The sequence below is a fragment of the Papio anubis genome, chromosome 1, assembly GCF_008728515.1.
Source record: "Papio anubis isolate 15944 chromosome 1, Panubis1.0, whole genome shotgun sequence".
Taxonomy (NCBI): Eukaryota; Metazoa; Chordata; class Mammalia; order Primates; family Cercopithecidae; genus Papio; species Papio anubis.
The window spans coordinates 20,811,564-20,838,166 of NC_044976.1; the positions used below are offsets into that span (position 1 = coordinate 20,811,564).

The following is a 26,603-nucleotide window of genomic DNA, read 5'->3' on the forward strand; positions in this document are numbered from 1 at the left end:
AAGAACCTTCCTCTAGAGAGGCGACTTAACTTGCCCCAGGTCGCACAGTGAGCCAGAGTCAGGCTTCCAAACCAGTTTATTCTGCGTCCGAGCCTTGAGCCCATGCCCACCAGGCACCTGCCCTCTGCACTGCTAGCTGGAGGCTGGCCCCCCACCTGCCTGCCCACCAGCTCCCTCTAAGGCCAGCCCATAGACTGACAGCTTCCCAGTCAGGCAGGCGACCCAAGCAACCTGCGGGGTCACCTCCCCAGGCTGGAGCCAGAGCTGTGACAGGGAGACCAAGAAAGGCCGAGCCCAGTGGGGGCAAGGCCAAGCCCTGAGCTGCTCACTGTCTGCCCCGCCCGCCGGGGGTCTCATCAGTGTCAGCAGTGGCCTCTGGGCAAGATGAGGTTGACATTTCCTGTACATCCTGCTGGAGGCGGCCTGTCTTTCCCAGGAAGGGGCTGTGGTGGGAGGGGCTGTGGGGTGACAACCGCGATGTGACAGGCAGGCCTGGGAGAACACTCCAGGGTGCTCTCCTACCCCAAGAATTTGACGAAGGAAACAGACGAGGCTCCCGCCCCACGCTGAAGGCTCACAGGAGTAGCCACTGGCATTGATGGAAGGCTCACGCGTGCCAGGCTGTGAGCTGAGCGCCTCACCTGTGTCCTCTCCCTCACCCTCACAGTATGCATGGGGAGGCACGAGGAACAGCCCCAGTTTGCAGTTAGGGAAACTGAGGCTCGGGGACGTGAAATCAATTGCATGCAGTCATGTGAACGGAGTGGCAGATGCAGGACCGAGTTCTATCTGACCTCTGAGCCTTCACCCTTAAACTCCACTCCCACAGGTCTCTATGGAAAAATGTAAGTTACATAAAGGTGGCCCCTGCTTTCTGGGAACTTCCTCCTGCAGCTTAATGAGGCAGAAGAAGAAGCCCCTGGCTGGGGAGGCGTAAGACACAGGTTCAGTAATCCTGCTTCCAGACTCCCTTTCTGTGTGACCCTAGGCTGCTCACTTACCGCCTCTGACCCTCAGCTGTGACATCCTCACGATGGAGATTTCACACATCCATGTCTGAAAGGGACCATCCTGCTCACTGAGCCCTGGAGGCCCCTCCACCTCCCTGCTCTGATTCTCTGGGTTTGAGTGTTGGGGGCAGCAAACAGCACAGCCTGTGAGAAAGTCCCACCGTGTGGTGTGGGGCAGAGCCCACTGAACCCTCCTCAGGGGATCCCACAGGCAGAGAGTCAGAGAGAGCAGTGATTTGTCCAGGGTCACACGGCACATTAGCATCTGCAAAAGCATTCCCAGTCTAGCACCTTCCACCATGCAGCAGTTGCAGCCATATAAATGTTCAAAGAAATGTAAGAATTTTATCTTTGGCTCTTGTTTTTTTTGTTGTTGTTTTGCTTTAAATCTTTATTCTCTTTTCTTTGATTCTTTGAAGAGAGATAGCACGTTGGAGTTCGTAGAAACTCTTTTTTTTTTTTTGTCCTTTTAAGCAAAAAATAAGCAAACTCAGTCTAGAAGACCCTGAAGACAGAAATGGCATCTCGGCTTCTTCCCATTATCCCCCCGGAGGCCTGGTGGCTGTCTCCCTGAGTCCCCAGCGGCTGGCACCGTCATGGAAAGGCCCGGCTGGGGGACTTGCCGGACCAGCTGCTGCATAAACAGCGAGCAACTTCAGACAGACTGGAAAATCAGGCGCCACTTCAAAGGCACAGTGACAGGCGGCAACGCTGGTGGGAGCATGGAGGTGGCCTCCCCTGACGACCAGCCGGGAGCAGGAGGCTGGACTCGCTGTGGTGTTCTCACTGAGAAACAGCAGACCAAAGGATGGGTATCGCCTCCCCCACCAGCAGGAAGCTGTTACAATATTTGTCAACCTGTGAGCTTCAGGGAGGCAGAGGAGCCCGCTTGGGAGAGCCGAAGCAGGACAAAGGAGCACTGGCTGGGGCCTGGGACAGGCAGGCCTGATGCTTCCCAAAGCCAGGCTTCACCTGCACAGTCAAAGGCCTTGGGTAGGAGGCCGTGTGGCCAGAGTTCAGCATGGCCCTGCCCAGCTCCCAGCCCACATACCAAGCCCCATCTCTGTGCCAGGCAGTATGTAGGGCACAGCAAACCTTGGGGGCAGGTGAGGAGAAGCTGAACACACTGGCCCCCGTGAGGCAGCAGGAAGCCCTCTGCAAAGGTTGGAACAGAGCAAAAATGTTGAAGTGTGTGTGTGTGCACTGTGTGTACGTGTGTGTGCACCCACATGGTGGTGTCTTTTAGCAGGACCTATTTTGTGCTCACACCTTGCGAGGTTCACTCATTCGGCCTCGGGCCCCCTTTCACCCCCAGCTCTTTCTGTAAGTCACTAAGGCCACCTGCCTCCTGGCTCCGTGGGTTCTCCAGCCCGCCCCGCCCACAATCTCTGTCCTCCCGCTCTTCCTCCTTCTCCAATCACAGGGACATTGGAGTGAGGCAACTCCAGATGTGTCCCATCACTTCCGGGCAGTGTGGCCTTAGACAAGGGACTGTACCTCTTTGAGCCTCAGCTTCCCCATCTGTAAAATGGGATGCATGGCTCCACCTTCATGGAGAGATGGAGGTATGCAGAGCTTCAAGCTCATGCCTGGGGCACAAGAGCCCTCCACATACACAAGCCCTTCCCTCCCGCTTTCCCCACCACCCTCCATCCTCTTCTCGCCTCTCCTCATCTTTGTTCCTTCCCAGCCCCTCTCTGTGCCCCTGTTTTTCCGTCTGTAAAGTGGAAATAATGCTACTTACCTTCAAGGCTGGTGGTGAAGATTAGGGAAGAGATGTTTAAGTAGGGCCTGTGGTTTCATCACTCACTGGCGGTGCCATCCTCATCATCCTGATGTCTCCATGCCTGGCACATAAACGGAAGTGGTTACTACTGAACGGGGAGGGGTGCTGCGTGTGTGTGTAACTGTTTGCATCCATCTTAAGTGTACCTTTGGCTTTTGCATCAAATGGCTTATGATGCAGGTGTATGCCCATGAAATCACCACCTGAATAAAACATGTAGAGCATTTCTAGCACCCCAGAATGTTCCCTATCCCAGTCACCACCTCCCTTCCACCAGCAGAGGTAACCACTGTTCTGATCACCAATACAGCCAAAGTTGCAGGGAAGAGAATAGACTGAATGGGCAAAGGGCAGCAGAGGACCAAGCCTGGGGTATCCAAGGCAGGGATGCTATGGTGGACATTTGGCGGTGGTGGGATGATGATAAGCTTAAGGTCTCAGGGGACCCCTTCTCTAGGAGCCCCCTGCTGCCAGAGAGAGAGGCAGGAAGGCTGCCTTGTGGCTCGTGGTCACACGCGTCTGAGGCCTCTGGGCTGGACCGGCCCAGCAGAGCCGAGACTCGGGCAGCTGCTGCCCCTGGCCCTTTGATGTGACAGAGATGGAGACACACGCACGCCCGGCAATTAATTAATTGTGACTTTCACCGCGCAGCGGCCATTTCCTATTGATCTCCGCCCGTCTGGAGTGAGAGAGACAATTAGGAGGGAGTGCAGCAGCGGCAGCTAATTACCCACTGAATAAAAACCGTGCCTTTCCATTTATTCAACTTTTATCACAAAAATAACCTGGTCACTCCCTCCTGCTGAGAAGCAAAGGAGGGTGCTCTGGAGTGGCGCCCCCAGTTAGCCCCTCACGGATGCTGAGAGCCTCAGGAAGTCACGGCCGATACCTCGTTGCCAAGGAAGACCCCCCCCACACAGCTGGGTTCTGGGAACTGGGGCTGGGGGACCAAGGGCCGCTAAGTCATCAAAAACAGCCCTCAGGTAAAAGCAGGCAATAGACCAAATGAAGCGAGACAGAGGGCTCCAAGGAATCCAGAGGCTTAGATGAAGGCCTGGGAGTGTCCAAGTCAAGCTGCAAAGACTCCTGAAGATCCTATTGTCCAACCGACACACACAGGGGCAGCCTGGTGTACAGCAGGGGAAGGCGCGACTGCCCTTGGTTCACACCTCAGTGAGGCTTCCTTGGATTTTTATTTTATTTTATTTTATTTTATATTTTTTGAGATAGAGTCTTGCTCTGTTGCCCAGGCTGGAGTGTAGTGGTGCAATCTCAGTTCACTGCAACCTCCGCCTCCCAGGTTCAAGCAATTCTCCTGCCTCAGCCTCCCAAGTAACTGGAATTACAGGCGTGCACCACCATGCCTGGCTAATTTTTGTATTTTTAGTAGAGACGGGGTTTCGCCATGTTGGTCAGGCTGGTCTCGAACTCCTGACCTCAGGTGATCCACCTGCCTCAGTCTCCCAAAGGGCTGGGATTACAGGTGTGAACCACTGCACCCAGACCTTGGATTTTCATTGTCCACCAATACTTAGCACCTTCGAGGGAGAGTGTCACTCCCATTTTACAGATGTGAAAACCGATGCTCAGAGAGGCAACGGTGCCAGCTCAAGGCCACACAGCACATGTGCTAACGCCTAGGGCAAGCAATATCACCTAATCAGGAGTGAAACCTTTACCATGCAGGGAAGTTGTGAACATTTACGTACAATTTCTTTCTTTTTCTTTTCTTTTTTTTTTTCAAACTGCCTGGCCCTGCAAGGTGCCATCCATGATAGGGAAACTGAGGCTCCAAGATGAGGTCAATTACTCAAGGCAAGCACATGGGCTACAGAGGGGAAGAGTGAGCAGAGGACTCCCAGCCAGCCAGTCCTCTTCCTGCTCCATAAACATCTCTCTCTATGTTCAGACCCGCTCCACTGTCTGCTGGATGGTGGGAGGGACCACTGAGCGAGTCACCCACCGGCAGGACTTTGATGCCCTTAGATTTGCCTGAGTTTGGGGAAGCTTCTTCACAAGGAATTTTTTTTTTTTTTTTTTGAGACAGTCTCTCTCTGTCACCCAGGCTGGAATACAGTGGTGTGATCTCAGCTCACTGCAACCTCTACCTCCCAAGTTCAAGGGATTCTCCTACCTCAGCCTCCCCAGTAACTGGGATTATAGGCACTTGCCACCACACCCAGCTAATTTTTGCATTTTTAGTACAGATGGGGTTTCACCATGTTGGCCAGGCTGGTCTTGAACTCCTGACCTCAAGTGATCTGCCCACCTTGGACTCTCGAAGTGCTGGGATTGCAGGTGTGAGCCATGGCGCCTGGCCTCGAGCATCTTCTTAGAAGCATCGCCCCACAGCCCCTGGGGGGAGGCAGGATAGTACCTATTAGAGACAAAGATAGTGAACCCTGAGAAAGGAGGAGGAGGCTGAGGCAGCACAGGCTCCACTGGGCCTAGAACCTGGCTCTCCAGGGTCCCAGTGCCCTCTCCAGGTGCCTGGGCAAAACTGCTGACCATGGCCTGGCTCCAAGAGTGACTTGGTACTTTCGCCCATCACCCCAGGCTGGCCCTAGAGTCCATCCCATGGGCCTTTGCCTCCTTTCCTTCCTGCCGGGGTCGACCCAGCCTTCAGAAGGCCCCCCCGCAGCCTCAGTTACTGTGGAGAGTGGGGGATGAGGGGAGGATGGCTTATCCCACAGCTGCTGCCCAGATGTGCCAGCTCCCACCTGGCTCTCCCAGCAACTGCCTGTCTGCCTGGAGAAAGCCAGGGAGTGGGGGCTCCCAAGAAGGCTGCTCAGAAGTCCCTCTCCCTGAGGAGGAAAGAGCTGGGTCAAAGGCCCTTTGCCCTGTTTGCCCTATGCCTCCACCCTAAGCCCCACACTAATGCCCAGAACAGCCTTGCAGTGTGGGCAGCCAGCATCGTGTTACCCACTCAGCCGAGGGGAGGCTGAGCAGCTGTCTCCAGACCCCTGGCACCTGCTTACTTTGGATCCGAACTCCCTCTTGGGTCTCACTCTTCCCTTTAATTTGGCAAAGATTCCCTGAGCCCCCACTATGTATTCCTTTAATAAATCATGTTTGGTATTTGGTGAACGCTTACTATACCCTTGCACTGTTCCGAAGACATTATTACCCTATTGACTCCATTAATAGCTGTCACAATCACGTGAGGTAGATTATATCACTACACCCATTTCATAGATGGACACACTGAGGTGCCGAGAAATAAAGTAACTTGCTTGGTACCACACAGCCAGGAAGGCCCAGGGCCAGGATTTGAACCCGGTCTGTCTAGGATGCTTCTCTGGCAAGTGACTGTCTTATCTAACTTGGCAAAGAACGTGTAGCAAGACTCAGGGAGCCAGATTACCTCTAATTCATTGCGCTGGCACAAGGCACCAGCTTTATTCACTTAAGATAGACACATTTCAAAGAAAGAGGACTCTCATTTCTTTTCATTTTTGCCTTATATTCAGGAGAAGTCCATCTCAGCAATATTTTTTTTTCCAGTGACAGGGTCTCACTCTGTTGCTCAGGCTGGAGTACAGTAGTGATCATAGCTCACTGTAACCTCAAACTCCTGACCTCAAGCAATTCTCCCCCTTCAGCCTCCTGAGTAGCTAGGACTACAGTCATGCGTCACCATGCCCAGCTAATTCTTCTTCTTATTATTATTATTTTTGAGATGGAGTTTTGCTCTTTTTGCCCAGGCTGGAGTGCAATGGTGCGATCCCAGTTCACTGCACCTCTGCCTCCCAGGTTCAAGTGATTCTCCTGCCTCAGCCTCCCGAGTAGCTGGGATTACAGGCGTGTACCACCACACCCAGCTAATTTTGTATTTTCAGTGGAAACGGGGTTTCACCATGTTGGCTAGCTGGTCTCAAACTCCTGACCTCATGATCTGCCCGCCTCGGCTTCCCAAAGTGCTGGGATTACAGGCGTGAGCCACCATGCCCGGACCAGCTAATTCTTATTTAAGAGATGGGGGTCTTGCTATGTTGCCCAGGCTGGTCTCAAACTCCTGGCCTCAAGGGATCCCCCTGCCACAACCTCCCAAAATGCTGAGATTACAGATATGAGCTGTTGTGCCTAGCCCTCTCAACAATATTCTGAAGGAAATTCCCTATTCTGGAAGAGGGGGCAGTCACAGGTAACACTAGTCTAAAGTTAAAAATAATCAGAGACAGAGGCCGGGTGCGGTGGTTCACACCTGTAATCCCAGCACTTTGGGAGGCTAGGGCTGGCGGTGACCTGAGGTCAGGAGATCGAGACCAGCCTGGCCAACATGGTGAAACCTTGTCTCTACTAAAAATAATAATAATAATAATAATAATAATAGTAATAATCAGAGACCTAAGTGAGGGACAAACAGAGGGTGAGGACTAGAGGTAGCAGACAGTACAAGGAAAGTAGAGAAGGCTATGGGTGGGGGCGGGGGGCATTCAAGGTGAGCCTTGATGAGTGAGTGGCATTGGATGGTGGAGATGCTGGGGAAAGACACACCAGGCGGGGAAAGCAAAGGCACGGAGCTCAGCGGGAAGCAAGGCGGCCAGTGGGTGAGGGGCTGGGCGGGCCCTGGTTCCTGGATCATGGGCAGTTTGGGACCTGTGGATCCTGGCAAAGCTCTTGGGGAGTGGCCCCCATGGAGGTCTCAGGAAGGTGGTGACTTTGTACACTTGTGTTCATTGCAGCATTATTCACAATGGCCAAATGTGGAAATAACCCAACTGTCCATCACTGGATGGATGGATAAATAAAACATGGTCTGTCCATACAATGAAATATTAGTCAGCTTTATAAAGGAATGATATTCTGATCTATGCTACAATATGGATGAGCCCTGAGGGCGTTATCCTAAGTGAAATAAGCCAGTCACAAAAGGATGCATAATTTCACTTATACAAAGTACCGCCGGGCGCAGTGGCTCATGCCTGTAATCCCAACAGTTTGGGAGGCCAAGGTGGGCAGATCACTTGAGGTCAGGAGTTCGAGACCAGCCTGGCCAACATGGTGAAACCCCGTCTCTACCAAAAATATAAAACATTAGCCGGGTGTGGTAGTGCATACCTGTAATCCCAGCTACTCCAGAGACTGAAGCAGGAGAATCGCTTGAACTCGGGAGGCGGAGGTTGCAGTGAGCCAAGATCACGCCACTGCACACAATCGAAGAAAAACAAAAGTACTTAGAAAAGTCAAATTCACAGAGGCAGAGAATGAGACGGTGGCTTTAGGGGCAGTTGAGGCTTACGGTTTCACGGGTATAGAGTTTCAGTATGAAATGATAACAATTCCGGAGATGGATGGTCATGATGGTTGCGTAACAGTGTGAATGCTCTTCATGCTACTGAAATGCACCCTTAAAATGGTTAAAATGGTAAATTTTATGGTATGTATATTTTATCACAATAAAAAAATAGTGGAGTCTCAAAGGGTCAGGCTAGGGCTTTGAGACATGGAAACAGTGGGAGATACGGCCAGGCCAGAATGAGCAGGTGAGATTCAAGGTCTGAGGGCACAAATGCTAACCCCAAGTAGCACAGTGAACGAGGGCTCAGAGTCAGACAGGCCCGGCTTCTGGTCCACACTCAGCCAGCTCTTAACTGTGTGGTTTTAGGCCAGTCACTTGCTCTTTCTGAGCCTCATTTTTCTCATCTGTGGAACAGTGATAACGCTAGTTATTTCTATTCTCTCACAGGGTTGTTGCAAAAGCCAAATGAGGTAATAAGAACAACCATTGGCCAGGCACAGTGGCTCATGCCTGTAATCCCAGCACTTTGGGAGGCTGAGGCAGGTGGATCACAAGGTCAGGGGATCGAGACCATCCTGGCTAACACGGTGAAACCCCATCTCTACTAAAAATGCAAAAAAATGAGCCGGGCATGGTGGCGGGCGCCTGTAGTCTCAGCTATTCGGGAGGCTGAGGCAGGAGAATGGCGTGAACCCAGGAGGCGGAAGTTGCACTGAACCGAGATCGCGCCACTGCACTCCAGCCTGGGCGACAGAGTGAGACTCTGTCTCAAAAACAAAACAAAACAAAACAAAACAAAAAAAAGAACAACCATTTACTGAACGTTACTGCATGCCAGGCACTGAGTAAAACACCTCACACATACTAATTCACTCAGCCATTGCAATACTCCCAAGAAGATGTACTTTTATTGTCCTATTTCACAGTTGAGAAAACCAAGGCTTTAGGAAGGAAGAGTCCACTGTGCACCCCAAGACTACACAGTGGGAAGGCGAGGAGCTGGGACTCAGACCTGAACTGTGAGAGGAGCCTATGAGCAACGAGCAGGTGTCACTGCTGCCACCTCCTGCCTCCTCCTCTGAGAAGTCTCGCAAGATTCCTGCACTGGGGTGGCTCTCATCTTACCCACGGCTTGTTTCTGGGTGTCTCTGGGGCCCCATGGCCTGCTCGGTCCTGGAGTTATTTCTATGTCCGCCTCTGCAGCAGCATGCAAGCTCTCCAAAGGTACATCTGGATGTTTTTCATTTCAGATTCCTGGGTGCCCAGCCCAATGGCACAGAACCGATGAAAGTCTGGGCAATGGTGGAGCGCTCAGGCTGAGGACAGGACCCCGGACAGCTCCACTGGGACCTGCTAGGGATGGTGTTGCCAGAAGGGTTCTATGAGCATGTTGTCAGACACAACGACAGCCCTGACAAGGTGAAGGGAGGCGTGGAGGGTGATGAAGACTATGAGGACAACAATGTTCATGTAATAATCATTCTCCAGTGGGCTTATCCTCTGCTGTATCCATCAGGAGAAGCTCGGTTATGCTGCAGTAACAACTGTATTGCAGGGGCTGAACACCACAAAGGCTTACTCTCTACTCCTGCAAAGCCTGTCGTGGGTCTGGGTGACTCTCCAGGGCAGTTATCTCTCATGCAGTTCCTCAGCAAGCCAGGCCACTTGGATGCCGTGGCTCCACCCATGGCAATGCAAGGCCTCCATGACCTCCGCAGCAGAGCAAGAGCACGGTGACAAAGACCAAGGTCACCCAGGTGAGGACAGTGGTATTCAGATTCACAGCCACTTCTCTGAGCCCCGTACCTATTTTTCCTTCTGCCATCCCCACAGTGTTTCATGCAAGGGCTGCAGGTGTGCTGGAGACCCTCAAGGTGAGCCCCACCCCTACCCCTATTCTGACCTCCCAACCCCCCTAAACCTAAAGGCCCAAGCCCCTGCAGCCGGCCCATGTTCCCAGAGCCTGTCCCTGGAAGCAGCAGCACTTCCAGCTCTGACAGCCTTTCCCAGGAGCAGGAGGGGTTCATTTGCATACTACAGGCTCATTTGCATACTACTTAGGAAAAGCCTTCGCTTTTTCCCACCTGCAGCAAACTCCAGGCTGATTAGTCCTCCCCATGTTGGAGAGTTAATTACTCTCCTGCGTAGACCGGGTGTTTATTTGTAATCAGCAGAGGGCTGGGAGAGGGGGGTGAGGACAGGGCAGCGGCAGCTGTCATTAGCCCAAATTCCTGAGCGGTTCCACAGGTAAAAAAAAATGAGGGCGAGCTCCTGCATCACACGACCTGCGCTCAAATCCCAGCACTGGCCCTGCACACCATGTGACCCTGGCCATGCCCTGGGTTCCAGGGAAAGAAGGGTTGATTATAGCTGGGGTTAGGGGACCTTTGGACAAAGGCCCACAGTGAGCCGCCGGAGGGCAGAGACAGAGGCTCAGAACCTCGCAATGAAAACGGCAGTGCCCCACTGACCCAGGACTCTGGGAGGAGGCTGGGACAGGGCCCCTTCCGGGACCATCCTAGGGCAGGACTTGTGGGCTGGAGACTGGACCTCTCCTCTGTGTGACACAGGTGACTCAGCCCTCTGCATCCCCCATCAGTTAACTAAGGATGATGGCAGTAACCTCACCAGCCCCCGCACAGGGAATCTCAGGAGCCAGGTATAAGAAATAGGCCTGAATTCCAAGATTGGAGATGGTCATAGACTCTGGGGAGATTTAGGGACCTTCCCTCCCTTCTACCCCCACCTAACAAACGTGGCCTTCTGGCTTTGCCCCCACCATGAAGGCATTTCTCTCCCCTCCCCAACCCCCTGGGCTCCGCCTCTCCCTCATTAAGTCATTTCTAAGCCCTCCAGTGCCTCTCCCCACTTGTCAGATACCAAAAGGTCATGGCCAAAGGTCCAGGGCAGGCCCAGCTAATGTGCCAAGGTTGGGAAGACCCTTAGTCACTGTCAAAGCCCCAGAAAAGGCCGGGGCTGCCAGCCTCAGCTCACTCAGGGTACCCGTTTCAATGCAGAGGCCCCACCCCGAGCCTCTGAGTTTGTAGAGAGCATGCAGCTTGGCAGTGGTGTTCTTCCCCAGCTCCCCCAGGTGACTGCTCCAGGGACCCACCGCTTCAGCGCAGCTCCCTTCTCTTTCCAGCAGAGAGACCAAAGCCCAGGGTGGGTGATTTGTCCAAGGAATAGAACCCAAGTCCCTTGCCTCCAGCCCACAGTGGTCTCTCCTGATAAAAAGTCTGGGGTAGTCAGAGACACCCAGAAGGCAGCCTTCCATGGTGATGATGTGGGAACCATGGTGGGGGAACGGGGCTGGGGTTCTGGCCAGTCCACCGGGGCAGTGATCTTGGCCCCTAGGTAGATAGGTGAGGCTCACATCCCCCTGGGAGGCAGACAGGAACACCCTCGCACCCTCACCCCTCGCCTGTGTGACCTACGGAGGTTGCCAGATAAAATGCAGCCTGAATCATTGTTTTAGCATAAGTATATCCCATGCGTCCTGTTGTTGATCTGAAATGCAAATTGAAATGTGCATCCTGAACTCTCATTTGTTAAATCTGGCAAACCTAGGCCCATGCGCAAGTCATCGCACCTCTCTGAGCCTCAGTTTTTCATATTTGGAAATGAACCAAAATACCACCCTGTAAGGATCCCGTGTCAATTAAGTGAGATGATGTTAAATGCCTGGCACGAGGGAGGTAAATGTGTGAAGCTGGCAGATCTCGCCCTCGGAGTCCCCATACTCAACATGTTCATCTCCTCTGTGCTCCTCCCCACCACTTTCAGGACTGCTGTTTCAGACCCCAATCTGCAGGGCGGATGCCAATGGCACACTCTCAGGAAGGTAACCCAATGTGGTAGAAATAACTATTCCAGGCCAGTCGCGGTGGCTCACGCCTGAAATCCCAGCTCTTTGGGAGGCCAAGGCAGGCGGATCACTTGAGGTCAGGAGTTTGGGACCAGCCTGGCCAACATGGTGAGACCTCGTCTCTACTAAAAATAGAAAATATTAGGCCGGGCACGGTGGCTCACCCCTGTAATCTCAGTACTTTGGGAGGTCGAGGCAGGCGGATCATGAGATCAAGAGATGGAGAGATCATCCTGGCCAACATGGTGAAACCCTGTCTGTATTAAAAAAAAAAAAAATTAGCCAGGTGTGGTGGTGCGCACCTGTAGTCCTAGCTACTCGGGAGGCTGAAGTAGAAGAATTGCTTAAATGCAGGAGGCAGAGGTTGCAGTGAGCTGAGATCGTGCCAGTTCACTTCAGTAGGGCTCACAAGGAAGAGCCTGTTAACATCTTGCAAACACACCACGGTGCAGCATCAACCTCAAAACACCCCAGAGAGGACAATGCTTACCCTGTGGAAATAATTCCTCACAGGCGGAATTTCAGGTCCTGTGATGGGCAGATGGTGGAGATCATTGTACTCCGGGCTCTCCCTAGCTGCTCTCTTGTGACCCTCGTGCCTATGTGAGCTCCTTGGAAGCTAGCATCTCCCAGCAACCTTGACGTCAGGCCCAGCCCTCACAAGGTGGAGGTAATACCTCCTTGTTGGCTCCCACAGCCCGATCTGTTTGTTTTCCAAATTCTCTCTTAATCCTCTTAATCTTTTTACATCTTACCTGCCTGGTGGCTTCTGGCTGTATTTGCCTGTGAAGAACGTCTCCAGAGCAGCTCCGCCCTGTTCCCCTCCAGGCTGGGCTGCCTCCCTCGTGGGCATTCAGGGTGCTGGCTTCCATCTGGGGGGGCTTTATTTCTTCCTATTTTTCTTCACTCTCCCCCGCAATAAATCTTTTTTGTCTTTTTTTTTTTCCACATTTTCTTTCATGCACCGGCCCTCTGAGTGCCAGGTGAGAGTAGGAGGAGGTAAGACATTGTGTTAAGCACCTACTGTGTGCCAGAGACCAGCCGCACTGCTACCTGGAAGCCTCGCGTAGTTTGAGGTCATCATTCCCAGTTTACAGGTGACGTGTTAGAGCCCCAGACACAGCAGGTTACTCGTGCAAGATCACACAGCCAAAGAGAGACAGACACTGAATTTGAACACACGCTGCCTCCATCTCCACAACAACTGATTTGCTGTTTACAATCCCCTCTGCGTTTCATAAAATAATCCAAGAAGTGCTTTTATCTGCCAAGAAAAGTGAAGAATAAAGAGTGTGCACAGACAACGCATGGCCGTTCTCTCGCACAACAGCTCCCTCCCCAATTCCAAACGCCTCCCCCAACCACTTAATAATGGAACCCTGATCTTATTGGGTGGTGGGGACAGATAATGGAAGGATAGACCCCAAAAGGCCCAGAAGGAGGATTTTGCAAGAAAGGCGAGACTAAGACAATCTCCATAATAAAGAACAGAGAGCAGGAGAGTGGGGGAGAAGGAGGAACAGTGGCTCTGGGTAGAGGGGCAGGGGGATTTTTATTTTTTGGTGGAGACAGGAAGTTGGAGACAGATGTCTGGAGGAGTGGATGGAAGAGAGCAAAGAGCACTGGTGTCAACTCTACGCCTCCTTCTTGGTGTTCAAACGTACAGCAGAGAAGTGAGTGTATCTGTTCACAGGGCTGAGTGTGGCATAGGATTTGCACAAGAATGTTCTTAGCAGCTTTATTCATCATAGCCCAAACTCCACACCAACAGAAGGGATAGACAAAGTGTGATACCACGTATGCAATGGAATAGCACTCAGCAATACCACGCAAACTGACACACGGTAACGCAGATGCATCTCACTGGCATGTTCATCAAAAGAAGCCAGACACAAAAGAGCACAGGCTGCTTGATTCCATTGACACGAAGTTCGAGAACAGGCAGAAGGCATCAATGGTGAGGGAGAGCAGAACACCAGTTATTGTGTGGGTGGAGGGGAGCACTGTTGACTCGGAGGGGCACGGCCGCCTTGCTGGGGAGATAGATACTCCGCACTCTGATCCGAGCGGTGGTAGAGGGCTTGTGCGTGCAGGTGTAAGCCACTGAGCTGTGTGCTTGAGATGTGCACATTTTACTCTGTGCAAATTACGCCTCATTTTTTAAAAGAAATATACAAGAACCTCAGAGTCACATTATATACACACTTGAGTATCTCCACTTTGCCTAATAGGACTCCAAGAGAGAAACAACTAGAAATTACAATTTAAGTGAGGCAGGTTTTTTGTTTTGTTTTTGTTTTTGTTTTTGAGACGGAGTTTCACTCTTGTTGCCTAGACAAGAGTGCATGGCACTATCTTGGCTCACTGCAACCTCCACCTCCCGGATTCAAGCAATTCTTCTGCCTCAGCCTCCCAAGTAGCTGGGATTACAGGTATGTGCCACCACACCCGGCTAATTTTGTATTTTCAGTAGAGACAGAGTTTCTCCATGTTGGTCATGCTGGTCTCGAACTCCCAAGCTCAGGTGATCCACCCTCCTCGACCTCCCATAGTGCTGGGATTACAGGCATGATCCACCATGCCCGGCCAGGCGATATTGTCTTCTAAGAGCCTATTTCTGGAAGAACCATGGCTGGGAGAGGTCTGCTGTCCCCAAGTCTGCCTCAGCTCCTGTGAACCCCTCACGATCTAAACACCTCACCTCCGAGGGTGGCTCCAGTCTCCGAAGATTCAATTCCTTTGTGTGTGAGTGATGGGGAAGTTGGTTAACCTTAACCAACTGGTACTCAACTGAAGAACAAGAAATCTGTTCTACTGCTGGAGCCAAAACTGACAGCAAAAGTCCATTGTGAAACGGTAATACAGTCTTTCACGTGACGCTGTTCGAAGATATTTTTCCACCATTTACAATGTTTGCCTCGTGTGCTGATTTTGCAACCCAACCCTTGAATGGGATGTGACTCCGCCATAAAGAATTCGAGTCATTTAAAAATTGTTTTTTGGTTATTTATTTGACCTTTGACCCCACTCTGAGACTGAACCTCATGGATCATGACGGTGCAAGCATGGCTAGGAATCTCCTCTCTTCCCCACATCTGCCTCCCGTCTAGGAGTCTGGGCTCTGGAGAAATGGAAGAATATGCCCTTCCTCTCCCCCTGAAGGTGTCCCTGTTGTGACATGCACAGGGCCATTGCTGACCCTTTCACTTCTCACACTAATGATATGTACATCAGTATCGATGTCTTTTATTTCTTGGGAAGTGTTTATACTCTTGCAACAGCCTGATAAGTAAAATCATCCAACACTTGGAAATAAGGCAAATAGATAACCGGTGTCCTTTCAAAGTCAAATGAGAGCTGTATCTAACAAGCCCTCCTAAGGGTCATCTGACACTGTAGGGGAATGTCACTTGACTTGACTTATTATTTACTATTGATTAGAGCCCAGATTCAGTAAAGATAGCTGTTAACTGGTAGAAAACTGATAAGTTGCAAATTATTTTTGTCTGGTAGAGATGCAAATGATTTCTTTTCCATAGAGAAGATAGCCCCGACATGTTGACTGTACTGCCCTATAGAACATTAACCAGTTTTTGTATCTAATTTAGCAATCTTATGAATATTCCAGAATTCTTGTTGTTTTAACTGACTCTCTCTCTCTTTCCATATACAGGTATACATATTTTCTTTTTTCCATATCCATTGAACTAGCTTTGTCACCCAGCTGGTTCCTCCATTAACAACCTACAAGAAGACACTGACACATTCCCACACTGTATTTCTATAGGAACTGGGTATTCAATATTTTGAAAACGACACTTCAAGAAGCTTTTCACGGTATCCTCTTGCCAGCTCGCCCCTGTCTGTGTGACCCTGGGCAAGTCTTTTTTTGTCTCTGGTCCTTTGTGTCTTCAGAGTAAAATAGGGCACGTGAGGCTTGTGTTTCCGGCTCGGGCGTGTCACGTTTCTAACTCCTCTGGCAGGCAAGCGAGGCTGATGCAATGGAGTCAAAGAAGATGGATACTGGGCCGGGCGTGGTGGCTCACGTCTGTAATCCCAGCACTTTGGGAGGCCGAGATGGGAAGATCACCTGAGGTCAGGAGTTCGAGACCAGCCTGGGCAACATGGCAAAACCCCATCTCTACTAAAAATACAAAAATTAGCCGGGCATGGTGGTGCATGCACACCTGTGATCCCAGCTACTCAGAAGGCTGAGGCAGGAGAATCTCTTGAACCCAGGAGGCAGAGGTTGCAGTGAACCGAGATCGAGCCACTGCACTCCAGCCTGTGAGACTCTGTCTCAAAAAAAAAAAAAAAAAAAAAAAAAGAAGAAGAGGAAGATGGATACTGCAAGGGATGTTAGAGATCATTTGGGGCAGTCTTCCCGCTTCCCACCCACTCCCTCATCTTGGTAGATGGAGAAAGTGGGGTTCAGAAAGATGAGATAACTTGCGCAGGGTCACACTGTGAGTTAGGTATGGACCGAGCAGGTGAGATTCCAGCTCTATGAACTTTCTGAATGCAGGGAGCATGGGAGGGGCTGTCAGGAGGAGCTCTGGGCCCCAACCCTTCAACCCAGTATCCCCAGTTTTTGTTTTGGTTTGTTTTGTTTTGTTTTGAGACAGAGTCTTGCTCTATCACCCAGGCTAGCGTGCAGTGGCACAATCTTGGCTCACTGCGAGCTCCGCCTCCCAGGTTCACGCCATTCTCCTTCCTCAGCCTCCCGAGTAGCTGGGACTACAGGCGCCCACCACCGTGCCCAGGTAATTTTTTTGTAGTTTTAGTAGAGACGGGGTTTCACCGTGTTCACCAGGATGGTCTCAATCTCCTGACTTTGTGATCTGCCCGCCTCGGCCTCACAAAGTGCTGGGATTACAGGCTTCAGCCACGGCACCTGGCCCAGTATCCCCATTTTTATCTGTTTGACATACGTCAGATGCCACATAAGATTGCAAATGAAAAAGAAGTCCCCAAAGCTGGAAAACCCTTCATCTGCCCGCTTACAACAGCTTTCCCTTATCTCCTCTCTCCTCCTCTTTTCCTCCTCCTGCCTCTGGCAAAATTCTCAGAAAACAAATAAAAAAACAAACAAACCAACAAACAAAAACATACTCATGAGAAGAAGCAGACAGATGTGGTCAGCCCAGGCCTGAACACATTTGTCTCCAGTCTGGGAGAGACAGAGCCTCTCTATCTACAAAAAAGCATTCTCAAGGTCCAAGCCAACAATGAAGCAGTGTGCTGTGCGGACAGGTAATGAGCACCCCGTCACTTAATATGAGTGAGGCTAGATGATCCATTCAAACATTAGCAGCAATTATCTCTATATAGTAGAATTCACAGGTTTTCACTGCTGGATTTTGTTTTTTGTTTTTTTTGAGATGGTGTTACGGGATCTTTGGGGTGTCATTTTTCTGGCCGGAAACCTCTGTGACTGGTGGCACCTTTGCCCACGTTTTGCTCAGGCCCACTGGGCTCATTTCACTCACTCCACCTGGCAGGCTGCACCCAGCTCACGTTACCAGCCTGGGTTGCACATCTGCCCAGGGCAAGTCAGGGATGGAACAGTGAGGGGTGTGTGAGTGAACGTGGGGTCTGGCCACTGCACACAGTCAGACATGCCGGCTGCTGCAGCAGGGTGAACAGCTCCAGGTGCCAGTATGGGCGCCAGCTCTCTGAGAGGTTGTGGCTAAACCAGGTACACCACAAGCAGCTTCCATGGCTGGCACCAGGGAACACGGTGGCACCCAGAAGCTTGGAGATGCCAGGAACCACGGGGCCCCAAAAAGGGAGTCACAGCCCTGGCTTGGGGAGCTCCCAGGTCTGGGTTCCCCGAAGGGCCGCAGCTCTTCTCTCCTTCTCTTCGGTCACACCATGGCAAGCAAGGGGCATGTTGCAGCCCTGTTTGTGTTACAGCTCTTTCAGCCCCACCATTTGATGGGTCCCAAGTTCTTATCCTGCAAACGGGAAGAATGAGGTATGCAGACAAGTGGAGAGTGAGCAAGACGAAGAGGAGCTTTATTGAGCGATAGAACAGCGCAGCCTCCTGCAGGCCTCCCTCAGGCAACGGCTCCTTTCCACAGCCAGGGTGTCCTGACGAGTGTTCAGCTCCTAGCAGAGTGGAGACCTGGAATGGGAAGCTCCTCTCTGCAGGCAGGTCAACCTGTCGACTTCCCAGCTCTCAGAAGAGGGAAGACCCTGGAGTGGGAAGCTCCTTTCTGCAGACACGTTGTTCTGCCGTCTCTGCAGCTGTCAGCAGAGAGGAGGCCCTGGAGCGGGTAGCTCCTCTCGGCAGCTGGTCATCCCAATGTCTGCTCAGCTCTGGCTGAGCCTGAAGCTTTCACGGGCTTCAGAGGGGAGGAAGTGCATACTGATTGGTCCATGGGTGGCCATAGGCAAGCCCAGAAAAGATACCACAAGTTCCCACTCTGGACTGTGGGACTGGCAGCCTGGCCCCCAGCCTTCAGGCCTTCCCTGGCCTCACCAGGGACCCATCCCCTTCCCCCAGGAGCCTGTCTGTCTCCTGCTACTGTTCATGGTGCCCAGGCTGTTCATGCCAAAGGGCACCTGCAGGTCAGCACTGAGCTGCCCTCAGTTTCCCCTTGGCTTTCCTTCCATGCTAGTCAGTGCCCAAAGTCCGGAGGGGGCCAAGGCAGCAGGGGGCTAGTGTGTTAGCACCTCCCGGAGCATGCACACACCAAGGCAGGCTGCGACAGCACCCAGGCTCAGCACCAGCTTTGCTCCAAGATCAGAGTGGGTGCCAAGAGCAGGGAGAAGCCAGGCAGTGGGAGCAGGCACTTCTGAGCCTGCAATGGTTGGTGGGGTGCCTTCCTGGGCCCCCAGGAGTGCAGGGATGCCTGGGTCCACAGCTACAGTTTAGGCAGCTGTAGCTGCATGGGGGGTGGCGGGGGCCCCTGCCTGCTCCATGGAGCAGGAGGCCTGGGTCTTCAGCAGTGGTTTGGCAGCTGCAGAGGTGCCCAGGAGGGTGGGGTTCCCACTGTCCCCAGCTCCCACTGGCTACATGGAGCATGCAGCCCTGGCCGTGCCTCCCTACCGCAGCCAGTGTGATGACAGCAGCCATTCCAGATGGCCTGCCATTGCCATCTCTTTTTTTTTTTTTTTTTTTTTTGAGATGGGGTCTTGCTCTGTCTCTCAGGCAGGAATGCAGTGGTAAGATCAAAGCTCACTGCAGCCTCAATCTCCTGGGCTCAAGCAATCCTCCCAGCTCAGCCTCCCTAATAGCTGGGATTGCACAGGTGCATGCTACCACATCTGGCTATTTTTTAAATTTTTAGTAGAGATGGAGTTTCACCATGTTGGCCAGCTGGTCTCGATCTACTGACCTCAAGTGATCTGCTTGCCTTGGCCTCCCAAAATGCTGGGATTACAGGCGCAAGCCAAAGCATCCAGACTTGTTTTTTTAAATGTTGGCAAAAGTTAGTGGTTAAGTGTTCACCATGTGCCAAGTGTTTTGTATGTGTAGGTCATTAAAATGTTACAATAATCAGATGACATAGAACCTCGTTCCCAATGTACAGATAACACTGAGAGCCCAGGACGTCAAGTAATTTCCCAAAGACATGCAACTAGGAAGCAGCAAGTCTAGAAACAGATTGCTGTGCTTCCTTCTCACCAATGCACTGTTCTTTCTTCTTTGTATTTTCCAAGCTTTTGGCAATGAATTACGTGTCACTTTCATAATCATGAAAAGTTCTACAAGGGACAGATTTTTTTAAAGATTCCTTCTGCTCTGGTGTTCTGTGCTTCTCTGGTTCTCAGAGCTTCATCCTGCACGGCCTCCACCCCATGTCCTCACAGGCACTGGCCTCACTGCCCCCACCCCCACACCAGCTGTTGCTGGGGCAGGACATCCAATGTCTTGCTGAAGTCTGCTCAAAATGTCCCTGGTGAGCTTCTGGCCCCTGGGGAAGTTCAGGGGGGCAGGTCTGGAGAAGGGGAAGTGGGAAGGGATGTGAAACTTGGCCACAGCCTGGCGCCACTCCTGCTGGGCAGCCCACAGGGTCCCTGGGCAGAGGGCAGGAGCATCCAGTTGGAGTTCACAACGGGAGGCAGGTGAGGCCAGAGTCCCAGAGGGAGGGGGCTGCGGAGTTCCGGGACCCAGGGGAGCTGGTCCAGTAGGCTGGGCAACTGAGGCAGGGAGGGAGGGAAATAACTGTGGCTGATTCTAGGATAGGGATGGGAGTGCAGCGCTGATCAGGAACCCAGAATGGGTGAGTGGAGGGAACTTAACTCCTTGAGCCGGGGCTTGAGGGAGGGTGAAAGGCGATGAGTTAGACCCAGCAACTGAATGTAAGACCAGGGTTCCTGGGTCCTGGCCCCCCAACACAAAGAAGGAAAAGCCTGGGGTGCCAGAGCTGGCAGTGGGACCCAGCAGAGGGGACTGTGGGGGCAGCCAGCCTCCCGTGCTCAGGTGGATACTGAAAGGCGCGGAGCATGCAGAAGAGTGAGCAGGTGTGGTGTTGAGCGTTTGTGAATTCCTGTGCGTATGCACAGCTCCACCATCTGGGTGAGCCAGTGTTAATTAAACAAGGAGCAGGCGCTCAGTACACATTTGTTCAATGAAATTGATCACCTGTGGGAGTGTATGAATGTGTGTGTCCGTGTGAGTGAGGGACAGAGTCTATTTGGGTATCAGTTGTGTGTCTAGGGGGGGTTTAGTGGATTTCCGAGTTTGCCTACTGTGTTTTGTAGGTGCATGTGTGAGAGACTGTGTTTGTGTGAATGTGTGATGATGTGGGTGTGCTTGGTTACATGTGTGGATGTGTGTGAGTTTGTGGTTCTGTGTATATGTGTGGGGTCCCTGGCACTGGATTGAGAGTGGACATTGAGAGCCCCGGAGGGTGCATGTGCACTGGGGGAGGGCTGTGCATATATCATTGTGTGCATGGGACTCAAGGGTGTGAGCTGGGTGTGAGTGTGATGTCCAGCCTGTCCAGGCCCTCCCGTGTCTCCACAGGGACAACATGGAAGGCCCCCAGGGATGGCTGGTGGTCTGTGTGCTGGCCATATCGCTGGCCTCTATTGTGACCCAGAATGTGTGCCGAGCACCAGACGGGAAGAACGGGGTGGCAGGAAGACCCGGCAGACCGGGGCGGCCAGGCCTCAAGGGGGAGCGAGGGGAGCCTGGTAAGCACTCTCCCTCAGGACCTAGCCCCTTGGACATTGGCCTGGCCTGGCCTCCAGAGCGAAGGCTTGGGGTGGCACTGAGAATCAGGAGCCCGTCTGCCCCCAATGCCCCATGAATCCTCTCCAGTTTGCACTTGGCCCCAGGGGCTAAGGGAGGCCTAGCCTTCTCCCTAGGCCATGTCCTCAGGCCTCTCCACTCCCCCTTTACTGCCTGGGTCCTCTTTCTTCGGCTTCACCTTCCCTCTCTGGAGAATGACTCCCTCTGCTCCCTTTGAGCAGTGAATGTGAAAGTTCTGGCAGCAATGCTGAGTGCTTGCTCACGGTTCTCTTAACAGAAAAACGAGGACCCAGAGTTTAGACTCAGGAGCCACTGCCTTGCTGTGTGACCTCAAGCAAATTATCGGCCCTCTTTGAGCCTATGTGGCCTCATCTGTAAAATGGAGAAATAACGCTGCCTGGCACAGAGAGAGGGATCAAATAACTGCAACTGACCCTTCGCTTCCTTCCAGCACCCCCAACACGGTCCCTGCTTCCCCCTCCCCAGCACCTCTAGGCTTCAGAAACTCTCGAATTCTAGAAGAAAGGCCGGGGGTGATGGAAAAGGGAGGAGGTCCTGACCAAAGTGGAAAGGGAGTCTCATGGAATCCCCCGAGGCCTCCTAGTCCAGAGCAGACCAGAAGGATCACATAGACATTTGCAATAATTTGCATCCGGGCATCCTACATGTGGTCCCCGAACCTGAAGAAGTCAAGGCCAGTGCCCCCCAGAGGGGTATGGAGTCCTCAGCCTTGGGCAGGAGCACAGCAGAGCAGCCAGAGTGCCATGCATTTCCCAGAACCTGACATTTTCCCAAGTGCCTGTTCACACTTCTCTCCACTTTACAGATGAAGCGGAGGCTCAGAGAGGTTGAGACGCTTGCCCAAAGTCACACAGCTAGTCAGAATCGATGTCCTGAAGGCCCAGGTGCTTCCTTGCCCTTTATCCCATAGACTCAGGGGGTCCAGCTCTCTCCCTGAGGACTGGTAGGCATTGGATTCTGACTCCCAATCTGGTATTTCTCCCCACAGGGGCCCCTGGCATCAGGACAGGCATCCAAGGCCTTAAAGGAGACCAGGGGGAACCCGGGCCCTCTGGAAACCCCGGCAAGGTGGGCTACCCAGGGCCCAGTGGCCCCCTCGGGGACCGTGGCATCCCAGGAATTAAAGGTATCAAGGGCAACCCAGGAAACATCAAGGACCAGCCGCGGCCGGCCTTCTCGGCCATTCGGCGGAACCCACCGATGGGGGGCAACGTGGTCATCTTCGACACGGTCATCACCAACCAGGAAGAGCCGTACCAGAACCACTCGGGCCGATTCGTCTGTACTGTACCCGGCTACTACTACTTCACCTTCCAGGTGGTGTCCGAGCGGGAGATCTGCCTGTCCATTGTCTCCTCCTCAAGGGGCCAGGTCAGACGCTCCCTGGGCTTCTGTGACACCACCAACAAGGGGCTCTTCCAGGTGGTGTCAGGGGGCATGGTGCTTCAGCTGCAGCGGGGTGACCAGGTCTGGGTCGAAAAAGACCCCAGAAAGGGTAACATTTACCATGGTCTTGAGGCTGACAGCGTCTTCAGCGGCTTCCTCATCTTCCCGTCCACCTGAGCCCGGGAAGGACCCCTCCCCCACCCACCCCTCTGGCTTCCATGCTCTGCTTTGTAAAATGGGGGCGCTGTTGTTTCAGCTGCTGAAGGGAGGGGGCTGGCTCCGAGAGCCCCAGGACTGGCTGCCCCTGTGACACATGCTCTAAGACAGCTCGTTTCTTAGAACTCTTCCTGGAATAAAAACATCTGTGTCTGTGTCTGCCGAACTTGAGCTTCAGTTGCTACTTGGGGCATTGAGAGGGAGGCCTAAGAATGATAACGATCCAGTGCTTAAGAAACAGGCCTGTCCTTATTATTATTATTATTATCATTATTATTATTTGAGATGGAGTTTCGCTCTTGTCACCCAGGCTGGAGTGCAATGGCGTGATCTTTGGTCACTGCAACCTCCGCCTCCCTGGTTCAAGTGACTCTCCTGCCCCAGCCTCCCAAGTAACTGGGATTACAGGCACCTGCCACCATGCCCGGTGAATTTTCTGTATTTTTAGTAGAGAAGGGGTTTCACCATGTTGGCCAGGCTGGTCTCAAACTCCTGACCTCAAGTGATCTGCCAGCCTCAGCCTCCCAAAGTGCTAGGATTAGAGGTATGTGCCACCACGCCCAGCCCATTCTTAGTATTTCACACAAGGTGTTGAGCAGGTCCTAGCAGCCTCATCTACCCAGGTTTGAATCCTGATGCCACCACTTAGTAGATGTCTAATCATGTGCATGTTAACAAGCTCTGAAATCTCAGTTTCCTTATCTGAGGAAAGTGGGACTGATGATAGCGCCTACCTCAAAGGGTCATTGGGAGGATTAAATAACTTAATACATGAAAATTGTAGAGCAGTGCTCGGTTTCTAATAAGGACTATGGAAGTTTTGCTATTATTATATTTTATTTAATCTTTATGATCAAGCTCTGGGTATGGTATGATGGCCCTACATTACAGATGATGAAACTGAGGTTGCAAGGAGTAGGCATCAATCAGTAAATCAGCATCTAAGGGGAGGATCTGGGGGCCAGTCACGGTGGCTCACGCCTGTAATCCCAACACTTTGGGAGGCCAAGGCAGGCAGATCACTTGAGGTCAGGAGTTCAAGACCAGGCTGGCCAACATATAGTGAAACCCCGTCTCTACTAAAAATACAAAGATTAGCTGGGCGTGGTGGCACACACCTGTAGTGGCGCAGCTACTTGGGAAGCTGAGGCAGGAGAATCGCTTGAATCAGGGAGGCAGAAGTTACAGTGATCTGAGATCGTGCCGCTGCACTCCAGCCTGGGTGACAGAGCAAGACTCCATCTCTCAAAAAAAAAAAAAAAAAAGTTGGGGGGTGGGAAGGAGCTGAGATTTGAACCCAAGTCTTACTGATGCCCAAGCCTGTGTTTAACCACTACCCTCACCAGCCTCCCCGGCTTCTATGAAGCACTTGACGCATCACACAGGTGCTTTTCCAACCCTGTATTGGGAAGGCAGGGGCAGGAATCAGAGAGGGGAAGCAATTGACCCAAGAGCGCTCAGCAGTGCTTCCTGAAGCTAGGTTTCCTAAGTCCAGCCCTGGGCTTCCACCCGGCAGGTGTGGAGACTGGGGCTGCTGCCTCTGCTGCCTGCTGGACATTCCGCCCGGGCTGGGGACTGGGAGAGTCTTGAATGCTCACAGTGCATTCCAGGCCCCTACTTGTCTCTCTGGAAGCCACTACAAAGCAGCAAATCCCATCCTGTCCCTCGAACGCGGGAGAAATAAGGAGGCCAGGAGTTCAGATCTGAAAATGTCCAATGCCCTATGCAGTTTCTCAAAGGAAGCTGGGTTTATCTTTGTGCTGCACACACACATACACACACACACACACACCAGTTACGCCTTCACACCCACAGACACACTCAGGGAGGCACGAGCCATCATAGCACACAGCCCCTGCCTCAGACATACAAGTAACATCCATGAACTATCGCATGTTCTCTCTGTCTTCCGCAGGTGTCCCAGACACACTCCTGACACCCAGGCACACACATCCTCCTCACTCCAGCGTGCATGAGCCTCAGAACGCCTGTGTTCTTTCCCACACGGACCTCCCTACACACACGCTCAAACTCTCACAGGGCCAGCCTCAGAAATACAGGGCTGTCCCTCCCATCCACCACTTGACACACAAATGGCCTCGCGGTCCTCGAGTGCACAACCTGAGTATCCACCTCTAAAATACAAGACCTTCTCCTCGGACTGTCCCTGCTCTGCCAACAGCCTTCCTTTGGGGGTCGGGAAGAAGTGAGGAGGGCCCAGGGAGAGGGCGAACCCTCCATCCACAGCCTCAGGGTAGCCCCTCAGCTCCCGTCCCAAGTCAGCTCGGCCCTGCTCTCCCCCCGCCTCGCCCACTCAGAACACACACTGTTTAACCAGCGCCAGGAAAAGAGACGGGTCTTCAGGCACCTATGTGCTGGGCATTCCACTCCACGGCCATTGATGTATTTAATCCCAGCAAAATCGATGTGGACACTGAGGCTCAGAGACAGCGGACATCTACCCAAGGACACACAGCCAGAAAGGGGAAGGGCCCTGGGGCTGAACCACGGCTGCCTGACCCCACAGGGTTAGGGCATGCAAAGAAAATGCCAGGGGTGGAGGCCCCATCAGCGGCAGTAAAGGCCAGACTAGATAAACGGGAAGTGCAGGGAGTGCCCGACCACCCCCTTACCCTATATCCTACCCATACCCCACCATCCACCCACTACACCAATGCAAAATCTCTGGCCCCTCCAGGAGGGGAATGAACTGGAGCAGCCCAGAGCAGGGCCAAGTGGGCGGGGCACGGGAGGGCTGAGTGTGGGCCGAGGCTGCCACCTGCTGGACAAGCCAGACCCAGGCAGAGGAGGTGAAGAGGGAAGACAGGCGCCCAGTGCCGTCAGGCTGGGTGGCCCCCAGCCCCTTAATGCATGTGTCCATCATTTATTCTCATCCCAGGCTTCCACCCGCCAGGGACTCCTAAGGCCAAGTGCGTTCGTGTCCCTTAACTCACCCCCACACTCTCTGCAGCCCCACAGCACAGGGTGGAGACACAGAAAGGGAGACTGAGACCCTGAGGGTTCCTCAGCGAGGCAGGGGCAGAGCTCTGAACACCTGCCCATGCCTGGCACGGGACAAGGCATCGCACGTGTGTTGTGCACCGAATCCCAGCCACTGGCCTGGAGCTGTCAGAAGCCCCCATGTTACAGAGGGGGAACCAATGGACACAGGTGGCAGGTATGGGGTAGAGGCTGAAGCCCTGCTACTGCCTGACAGCCCCTTCATCCCTAGAATCTCACGTGAGGAGAAGAGGGAGAGGGGAGAGGGCCTCTCAGCTCTGCTGGCCTGGTCCTGATGGGGAGCCCCTCACCAGCCATGGTGGGCTCCAAGCCCAGAGGCAGGGCATGCCCAGGAAGCAGGCGAGGAGGGTGGTGCTAGCAGGGAAGATGGAACCATCAGGGAAGACCAGGAGCCCCCAGCAATGGAAGAGGCACCAATACTGAAAGCCAAGGCCCCCCCAGTAGACAGAAGGGAGGCCAGAGGGACCTGTGATCTGCTGAAGGCATCTGGTCCATGGAGTGACAGGGCTGGAAGGAGAAGCCAGGGCCCTGACTCTGTCGCTGGGGCAGCCCATGCACCATAACAGCTGCCTGCCGCCAAAGCATCCATCCTGGGGGTCCACCTCCAAGTGTGGCCACTGGGATGGGGCACATGGAAGTTTCTAGAACAAGCCTTGCAACTTGACAAGTGCATGTGAGGCTTGTTTCTGGGGGCAGCTGAGCAGAGGGGTCAGAGCAAGGCTTTGGGCCCCAAGAGACCACTGAGTGTGTGACTTTGGGCAATGGTGTATGTCCTCCTGAGCCTCAGTTTCCTCATCTGTAAAGGGGGATAATAACTTCCTCCTAGGGATTCTGGGAAAACTGAGTCTCAG

General features: G+C 52.9%; 1 protein-coding gene and 1 long non-coding RNA gene across 4 annotated transcripts; one reads left to right on the forward strand and one right to left on the reverse strand.

Moving 5' to 3' along the window:
- Positions 1–1,460: 1,460 nt before the first annotated feature.
- LOC103882207 lies at positions 1,461–14,245 on the reverse strand. Of its 3 annotated transcripts, none has more exons than XR_002521518.2 (3): positions 12,394–14,245; positions 5,066–5,173; positions 1,461–2,857 (listed from the first exon to the last, which is right to left on the reverse strand). It is a non-coding gene; the product is annotated as an uncharacterized LOC103882207 (long non-coding RNA). The 3 variants fall into 3 exon arrangements; XR_002521515.2 differs by lacking the exon at positions 12,394–14,245 and having other exon boundaries at positions 1,461–1,796; positions 2,755–2,857; positions 5,066–6,370; XR_002521513.2 differs by lacking the exon at positions 12,394–14,245 and having other exon boundaries at positions 5,066–6,370.
- Positions 14,246–19,784: 5,539 nt separating this feature from the next.
- Positions 19,785–22,897, forward strand: C1QA (complement C1q A chain). The gene is made up of 3 exons (XM_031665272.1): positions 19,785–19,976; positions 20,881–21,050; positions 22,118–22,897. The coding sequence occupies exons 2-3, from the start codon at positions 20,888–20,890 to the stop codon at positions 22,690–22,692; spliced, it is 738 nt and encodes a 245-aa protein (XP_031521132.1). The 5' UTR covers positions 19,785–19,976; positions 20,881–20,887; the 3' UTR covers positions 22,693–22,897.
- The last annotated feature ends 3,706 nt before the right edge of the window (positions 22,898–26,603 follow it).

What these genes read in the sequence shown, in the direction of transcription:
- C1QA (XM_031665272.1), top strand. Translation starts at nt 20,888, where the DNA reads ATGGAAGGCCCCCAGGGATGGCTGGTGGTCTGTGTGCTGGCCATATCG. An exon ending in GGGGGAGCGAGGGGAGCCTG is followed by an intron (nt 21,051 to 22,117) that starts GTAAGCACTCTC and finishes TTCTCCCCACAG; the next exon opens with GGGCCCCTGGCATCAGGACA.